Raw genomic sequence first — 9361 nt, 5'->3', positions numbered from 1 at the left:
TCCATAAAAATAATAATGTTTCAGGTTAACTTTAAAATTTTACTATTACGATATTAAACTTAATTTATCATTGTGATTTGATTTTTCAATTATGCGATACGATTAATATTCAAATGAATAAACGTGAATTTTTTTTCTTATAAATTACATTAAATACATGTTTTTAATTTGCTTATATATAATTTATGGTCTTATTTATTATTTAACACTTCTCGTATCTTTTATTTTTTTTAGATGATTCTTTTGTTTTTTTTTCAGTCTTTAGAATGCTCAAATAATATTGTGTTTTATTTTGTCATCTATTTTTTTTATATTTTATAATTTTTTTAGTTTCTAATATTATTCTTTAAGACTAAATTATTTTATTTTATTTTTTTCAATTATTTTTTGATATTTTGCTCCAACAAAGAAAAACTAAGATCCTTTAAAATAAAAAAGGATTCTATCTATATAAAGTTATTTGAAGTATTTTATTCAATTTTTTATATTAATTTTAATTTTTTATTCATTGTACTAAACTATATTTAGTACTTTTATTTTCTAGACTTTGTAGGTCCTTCGTTCCTTTCTACTAAAAGATAATAATAATATTTTTTTATTTATATTTTACATTTTTAATTTTATTTTATATCTTTGTTTTTCTTCATACAATTTATAAAATATTTACTTTTATCCTACTATATATAAAATTTTCATTTCTTTTTGTCTAATTTAAATTTTGAACTAATTTTTTAGATGCTATTATGATTAAAATTTATTTATTTTTATTCATCATTCTTTATTATATTGACCTTATTTACATAGATAATTTAAAACTATTTGGTGATATAAAGAGAAAGTTTATGTTGTATAATCTAAATTTCTAGCAATAGAGTTAGATATATATCTTTTAAACTTTTGAATATTGTAGTATTTCAATTTATTCATACTAGAGAGGCAAATTTTACATTAGAGACAAATAAGAAGTGAACTAGGATATTATTGGAGAGGTAAATCCATGTTGAGATGAGAAAGGATATAGGGAATGGTGTCTCTTGGAAGAAATATGTTTGTGATTGAGATTGAGATTGAGATTGAGTTTGAGGGAGGATCTTGTGAGTAAAATGGTGTGAAATAGTGATGAAGCTCTCTCCCTATGCTTAAGAACCAAGAAAAACATCAATCTGTATGATATTAACAAGCAAACCAAGGCTCCTATGTCCCACCATTTTGAATAATCTGTTCTTATTCCAAACATTTCTTCAAGTATCACTTCACCCTTTATCTTTCTGTCTCCTGGCATCATTCCTTCAAATTCAAGTCCAATCAGGTCATTCTTGTATTGCCCCTGCTCATCAGTTTCACAAACATATGTAGTTATGTATTAGCATCCTCTCAAACATTCTTATATAACTGTTCCTCAACTTGAATATCCTTGACTCTTGATTATGTTAAAACATTGTTTCTGTTATATATATAATCATTCATGTATCATAAAGACTCCTGCTTGAAGAGGAGTACTAGTACCTAGTACCTGTATTGACCACGCGATATAACTGATGTAGGACATGGGATAGCGCCAGAAGAATTTCGGAATGTCAATCATTCTTCGAAATGCATTTGATGGCATCATCATCAGTATCTATATACATATCAGTGCATAGTTTGAGTAATATAATTAACTAGACCTTGAAAGAGATGAGAATTTGGTTGCTTACAGTTATAGCAGCTGATGTTCCAATAGCTAGGAGCTGGTTGGAAACAAGAGCAGCAACTAAAAGCATGGAGCCTTCTGTGACAGAAATGCTGCAGAAGAGGTTTATGCAAAAGTAGCAGTAATGAGAGAAACCAGGGTGAAAATTCACCATGTGGTAAAGTGTTGTTCCTGAAGTCAGGGAAATGAAAACAACAAAAGGAAGTGACGAGATGAAACTCGAAAGAACAAAAACTCCCTCTCCATAATGCCTTCCGAATCTTTCGCGCTCGAAGACCTGTTATTTGATCAGTTAACTCGCCGTTTGATGTAGGAAGATACAATTACAAATGTCTATTTGATTTGTGTTTTGTACCTTTAACTCCTCAAGGAAGAAGGGTAAGCCACCAATGCACAGAAAGATCATGAAGCCATAGATGAATCCATCAATCTTGCTTCTTGATAAGATTGCACTATTACTAGTTCCTACATTTAGATAAAGAAAACCAGCACACACTGATACTAACATGTAGAACAGAATCCTTAACCAATAGTAACCAATGTCTCTGGTCATGTTAAGGAATGATCTATGAGTCAATGTGCATAGCTGCTTCAGTGTTCTAGTATCATATGCCCTCTCTATTGGAGGTTCTTTCTGCAATCAGAAGAAAGTTATTTAATTATTTCAAGAAAAAATAGAACCAATTTAGAAAGGACAAAGGAGTTACGGCTTACTCTTAGTTTGATTTCTCTGATCTTTTCCCTTGCATTTGCTAACTGCCTAGAATTCTTGAAACAGTTTATAAGTTTCCATTTAATCTCCTCTGTTGTCATATTCATTAGAAAATTCCATGATGATGGTGCTTCCTAAACACATAATGATAATACTAATAATGAATAGAAGAAAATATTGATACACAGATGAAATTCATGTGACTATTGACTAACATTATTGGCATTCTTGGACTGTATCAAAGTCAGAACACTATCGAATTCGGGGCTGATGCAACGAAGGAAGTGCTCAGGAGGGTTCTTTCTTGTTGGACAAGGAAACCCTGCATCTTCAAAGAACTGAATTGGAAGAACAGAATTTAGTGAAGTTTCTCAAATCAAATACTTGTTAAGTTGTAAGTAACTTATGATAACTTTATTTAGTACCTTAACAGCTTTAGTCCTTTCTCCAAAATACACAGTTTCACCTCCTGCGAGGATCACCATGTCATCAAAGAGATTGAAAACTTCACTGCTAAGTTGGTGAATGGAGCAGATAACAATTCTGCCATCATGTGCAATGCTTCTGAGAGATGAAATGACAAAGAAAGCAGCAGCACTATCCAATCCACTAGTAGGTTCATCAAGCAAAAGTATATGAGGCTGAGTTAAGATCTCAATGCCAATGCTGAGTCTTCTCTTCTCTCCTTTACTTATTCCTCTTGAATGCCAATTCCCAAGCCTGCTCTCTGCACATTCTTGAAGACCCATTTCGTCGAGCGTCTTGGCTACAACCTTGTCAATCTCATCATTGGTCATGTTTGCAGCAAGTCTCAGATAAGCAGCATATGTGAGTGTTTCCCTCACAGTTAGTGTTCCTAAGAAATGGTCTTCTTGTGTTACATAAGACTGCAACAATTTACAATACAAACTCAATTTGGTTAAGTTTGAATCATAAGAAACTAATAATATGTATGTTCCTTGCATTGTAAGTAATAATATATAATAAGCTAAATTAATAACACAATTGCACTGAAAGAACATTACTAAAACTGAGTTTGAAGATTCAGAATTGTAAATAGAAACTTACAAGATCTCTGGAGGATGTGGTTCTCTTAGTGCCATTCAATAGCACATTTCCAGTAATGCTGACATTGGTTGCAAGTCTTCCTGTTGTGTTTGGAAGTTAATTGGAAGCAAACAAACAATATTAATTATCACTAAAATCATGAAAGAGATGTGGACTCAGAGAGCTTGTCAAACCGTATTTTACATCTATAAACTAAGAAAGTATAATATTGTCAAAATATAAGAGAAAATTTGTGTACACTTTGTGAAAAAAGATAAAAAATGGACTAAGGGGGAATGGTTTTATACTTTTATGAATATGGAGTTTGTATTTTAATATTGCTAATAGATCTCAAGAGATCAAAGATGTGTGACATATTCAAATTTTAGGTTTTATAGAGTTTAATTTTTATAAACCGACATAAATAGGACGGTTATTCAGTAAAATTCATGAGTTAATATGATTTTGTAAGCATTAAATTTAAAAATTAATTGCTTTAGTTGATGTAACAATTTACAATTAGAATGGGTCAAATCTTCAGCTCCGCCTGTTTACATAGATATTTGTCTTTAAAATTAGACTCATTTAAATTCTAAAATAAACGGAATGAGTTCAATCAATCTAAAAAAAATTACGGGTTAAACTGATTAATCTACAAATTAAATGAGTAGCCTATTTATAATTTTTTGTATTTTTTTAAAAGATATTACTTTTTTCAATACTTTCCTTTTTTGACTTGAAAACTTGATCCACCAACTAAAAATTAATTTGTTTAATATTTTTGTTATAAAATTGGCCTTTTTCTGTCATAAAATATTTTTGAATCTAAAATTAAAATTTTTTATCCAAAAATAAATGAATGGGCTGAGATTTTGGAAAATTTTCCTTTTAATTTTGGCCAATAGTATAAATGAATGGATTAACCTACTATTTGACAACATTTGACTAATCTTTGACTTATCGTATTAAAAAATACAACAAAAAAATCTTTTGTATTGTGAATACATGAAAATTAAATTCTTAATAATATTTTAGTCGTTAGTCTTTAAAATTATTTATATACTCTTATAAAATTTAAAATATTAAGATCAAGTTGCTTAATTTTGATTTTTCTAATACGTATATCAATTATATTAGTAATTTTTCTTCAATTATTATTAAAAATGATCCGATTTAACAAAGTCGTATATATCAAAATTGTCTTCTTTTTTTTAAGTGGGACAATAGATGATAAAATACACATAGAATACATACAGGTTATGATCCATTTTTTGGCTTATGGACAGTTAGACACAAATAATGAAATAACGATCGGTAAACCCATGAAATGAGTAGATCCATTTTTATAGAAAGAAAAACAAATCAAAGAAATAAGAAAAAACAAAACAAAGAGCAGCCATTTTATAATAGGATATGATGAAGTGTTTTGGTGTCCCAATTATGCTTAGAAAATTATGAGACAAAGTAAATCATACATTAATTATTGGATACTTGCACACATCAATAATAATCATAATAACAAATCAAATAATGATTATGTAAATTAAAGCATGAATTAAGACATTAATGATGCAATTAAAGTGAGCATACCAGCAAGAGCATCAAGGAAAGTGGATTTGCCAGCACCAGAAGGACCAATTAGAGCCATGATTCTGTTTGGTTCAGCATATCCACTTATTCCGTTCAACACTTTCTTCCTTCTTTCACTATTATTATTACTGCTCTTGCCGCTGTTAATAACCACTGTCAATTCTTCCCAAACCAAACACACTTCCCTCCTAATAACAACATTATTATTCTTATTCTTATTTTCATTCTCCATCACTTCTGCATGCAACTCCATTGCTGGGGAAGTAGTGTGTGTATGTAACAATCAAAGTGACATTTGTATAATCTATTTAACTTAGCTATTGCATGCTTCATTATGGCACCGTATGGGCACGATTCTCATTGTTTGAAAAGTCAACCCGCCTTTTCAAAAATAAAAATAATAAAAATATTTAATAATAAAAAAAACTCTCGTTAAAAAGATAATGGACTATTTGTATAATGTGTATAATGACATTTAATAATTAATAAATATTAAATAAAACAAATTTTAACTATTTTTTTATTTTCTTGTCATTACTAATAAAATAAGAATTTAATTAATTAACATGTGCTTTTAAGATACGCACATGATAAACTTATTATTAATAATAAGTTTTAATTTTTTTTATTTAATAAATATAAAATAAATATTTTAAAATTTAAAATTTTTTGTATTTTTAACAATCTTTTTATTTATAATTTTATAAATAAACCTATAAAATAAATACAGTTAGTTTGGTTTGTGATACACTAAAGTCAAGGTAAAAATAGAAATCACATTTTGCCAACTTCAAAAATTTTTAGTATAATGAGAGATTATTTTTTATGAACAATTTTAATTACTCCGACCTTAAAAGTATTAAAGGAAATATTCGAATACAATTAAAGTTATTATTCAATTAAAGCATCTAAACCAGTAGTAATTCACTGATATTATAAACCGATATATGAAATTTAAATTGAATGATGATATAAAATACAAAAGAAAATAAAAAATCTATATTCAAAAACAACATTTGTACCCAGACAACAATGCATAATGTATCATTATATATTTAATGAATTAAATAATGAGTGAGAAGGAACCAGTCTCTATGAAAACCATACATTGCAATTTATGATGGTATGAATGAAGTCCACGTGACCAAGTTCACACACAAAGCTATATGTGTCATGAGATTCTGAATTTTTCTGATTCATTCCAATCTATCACAGATCACAGATCACAGATAGATATACATTGATATGATGCATTATTTTCAAGTGGCTGTGTTTTTCCAAGTCCGGCAATATTAAAGTAATTGGAAAAAGGGTCTCTTTCATTTGATAAAGTGATATTTAAATATTTGTAGATATGGCAACCGCCACATGAGATAAGGAGTAGTACACTCGAGTTCCACTTTGGATATGTATGTAGGTATGGTTGCATTGTGTCACACAATCTCATAATATTCTTTTGCAGAGTTAGACCGTCAATGGAAAGAAATCATCATCATTACATACATTGCATTGCATTAATATTGCACCTCTCTCTTGTATTAAAGACTAGGGAAGCAGGGATTGCGAGCTATGTTATGAGTGTTAAAGCCACCGGTTTTTTTAGTCACTTCATTCATTTCTCTAATGTGAAGAAATTATTATTTTAATATTTAACAAAGAATCTTGTTAGGGAGTCAATGGAGTATTTGTATAATATGTACAATAAATTATTTATTTGGTCTAATATAAATTAAAAAATAAATATCTAAAATAAAATACTATTAATTTCTCAAACACAATATACCTATATTATTCAGAATAATCATCCGAATACTAAAGATAATAAATATTTGATATTCTACTGAATTGAACATTTTTTAATTTTTATTGTACATATTATATAAATACTCTATTAACTCTCTATACTTACTCTTTAACAAAATATTATTTACCCACTAAAAAGTACCTACTAAAATAATCACCATATAACTAAAATTAATTGGTAAAATAGCTTACTCATTTCCTTATATATTTGTGTATAAATTATATATTTTATATATTTGATTGACTAGTTATTAGATTAGATAAATCTACTTAATATACTAAAACTGGGTTTTCCCCCAACTACTAAATGTGACGTGTCAATCTCTCATGCCTCCATTTTCCCTCCAAAACGAATAAATTTTTTTTCTATTCTGAATTATTTTATTGTAATTATATTATAATTAATACTAAATGAATAATATATAATTATACTAATTTAGCAACATATCTTCATTATAATTATATCAAATCAATATTTAATGCACTATTAAACTACTTATCAATTATCAATTAAAAATACTTTTAATAATTTTAATGATAATAATAATATCAATAATAGTAATAATAATAATAAAAAATCTTTGTTACCCGATTCACGTATATCAAATAATTTTTTTAAATTATTTTATAAAAAATATCTTTAATATAATTATATTGTAATTAATATTTAATGAATAATATATAATTATACTAATTTAGAAACATATTTTCATTATAATTGTATCAAATCAAAATTTAATGCATTATTAAAAAATTACCTTAATAATAGATAATTTACATATTTATTTTTGTTTTACTAAAGTCTATATATAGTGTTTTCCTGTGGTACATGAATCTAAATTTGAGAGTCAATTCATAATTTTATATTTAGTGTTTTTTTTACTACTTCATAGAATAAGAATGTATTCTTCATTTTTTATTGAAGTTGATCCGATCCTTTTAAGGTACAATTTATAATTTTTATAATATTTTTTTATATACTCATTCTATTATATTATTCTTTTGATAATTTTTTATTTGTTTTTACTCTAAGTTATTCTTATCGTCTAATGTTCCACTTCGATTATCTTTTGCCACAATCATTTACAATGCATCACATCCATGAAATACCTCATCGAGTTGTCTTCATTGATTCGGGTTCCAACTACATGGATGTAAGCGTTCCAAGAAGAGGCAATAGTCTCTACTTTACCGAAAGATGGTTGGATCTACTCACCTATTATGACCAACCCAATGGAATGTGGTTAAAGTTATATTTCTTAGGAGGAGCTCGATTTTTGATTGAGGAATTGCATCCACGGAATTTTATAAGGCAAGTTCAAGTTCCATCCCATCCATGTTTTTTACGTCTGTCCGAAAATCTTCGAAGTGGAGCACATAATGAAATTGAATTTCCTCAGTTTCAGTTCAGTTTTGCTAAATTCGTGACAAATTCAAATATGCAATTTCAACGATTGGTAATATATTTAAATTTTTTTAGTTTAAGTTGTTCATTATTAGAATAATTTTTTAACATATTTTGATTTTTTTCAAAAATTACCAGCTTTCTTTTGCATGCACGCAATGTCATTGAGGGAAATAAGAGTTAGTTTGGTTTCCCAGTGTGACAATTCTATATCTTGCCGCATTACATGGATAGCGGATGATGAAGCTTATCTTACAAGAGGATGGTCTGATTTTGCACGAATTCTAAATATTAAAACTTACGATGTTATTTCAGTTGGTTGTCGTTACAAGAATGATTCTATTCTATACGTGACTAAGGACTATAATAGGTTCAATATTGTTTAGGTAATTTGGTTTTACTATTAGTATTTGATTAAATTATAATTATAGAATTTTGAATTATTGCCTCAATTTATATATTACGATGATTTTTTTGTGAATTTGCTATTTTTAAATAATTTAATAAAATGAAGTGTGTCAGATATTATTAAGTTTATTTTTATCCTTTATTTCTTTATTTGTATTTTCATTATATTTGACAAAAAATGAACCTACACATATATTAAATCGTTGACCTAAAGACAATTTATTTACCAATAAAAACTGATTTTATTTATAATTAGAATAAAATTTATTTGCCAATAATCGGCGGATAAAATTGAAATTACACTTGTGTCATATAATTATAATTGATTAATTGGTATAAAATGAAATTATACCCGTGTCATGAGTAATAATCTAAATAATTATATCTTAACAAAATATAATTTGAAATAATTTATAAACAATTATCTTAAAAAAATAATTATTTAATAATTGATTTAAAAATCAATGCAAAAAATAATTATTAATAATAGTATTATTAATTGGGTAAATAATATAATTTCAAAGTATTACTTGAAATATAAATAATATATGAAAATCTATTGAGTAAATCAATGATTTTGCACCTTAATAATTTGACAATTATTACTCAATTAACCAGTTAATTGAATTAGTAATAACAATTTCCAATTTCAAATTTTGTATATTAAGTAATTATTAAAAACTGGGTAATAACGATTTACACG

The 9361-nt window shown here is 27.0% G+C and overlaps 1 protein-coding gene across 1 annotated transcript; it reads right to left on the bottom strand.

Annotated features, from left to right (window-relative positions):
- Nucleotides 1-1207: 1207 nt before the first annotated feature.
- On the bottom strand, nucleotides 1208-5224 carry LOC107492554 (ABC transporter G family member 15-like). The gene is made up of 9 exons (XM_052263365.1): nucleotides 5043-5224; nucleotides 3474-3553; nucleotides 2831-3292; nucleotides 2621-2743; nucleotides 2408-2539; nucleotides 2049-2327; nucleotides 1698-1970; nucleotides 1507-1621; nucleotides 1208-1327 (listed from the first exon to the last, which is right to left on the bottom strand). The coding sequence occupies exons 1-9, from the start codon at nucleotides 5098-5100 to the stop codon at nucleotides 1311-1313; spliced, it is 1539 nt and encodes a 512-aa protein (XP_052119325.1). The 5' UTR covers nucleotides 5101-5224; the 3' UTR covers nucleotides 1208-1310.
- Between the last annotated feature and the right edge of the window lie 4137 nt (nucleotides 5225-9361).

The sequence above is a fragment of the Arachis duranensis genome, chromosome 6, assembly GCF_000817695.3.
Source record: "Arachis duranensis cultivar V14167 chromosome 6, aradu.V14167.gnm2.J7QH, whole genome shotgun sequence".
Classification (NCBI taxonomy): domain Eukaryota; kingdom Viridiplantae; phylum Streptophyta; class Magnoliopsida; order Fabales; family Fabaceae; genus Arachis; species Arachis duranensis.
The sequence above is the reverse complement of the archived record's forward strand: the minus strand, read 5'-3'. Positions and strand labels throughout refer to the sequence as shown.

Bases quoted from the DNA above. Each gene is read 5' to 3' on its own strand.
- LOC107492554 (XM_052263365.1), bottom strand. From the start codon at position 5,100: ATGGCTCTAATTGGTCCTTCTGGTGCTGGCAAATCCACTTTCCTTGAT. The intron at 2,744-2,830 runs GTACTAAATAAA...CTTCCAATTCAG, and splicing joins AAAGGACTAAAGCTGTTAAG to TTCTTTGAAGATGCAGGGTT. The intron at 1,971-2,048 runs GTACAAAACACA...ATCAAATAACAG, and splicing joins TCTTCCTTGAGGAGTTAAAG to GTCTTCGAGCGCGAAAGATT.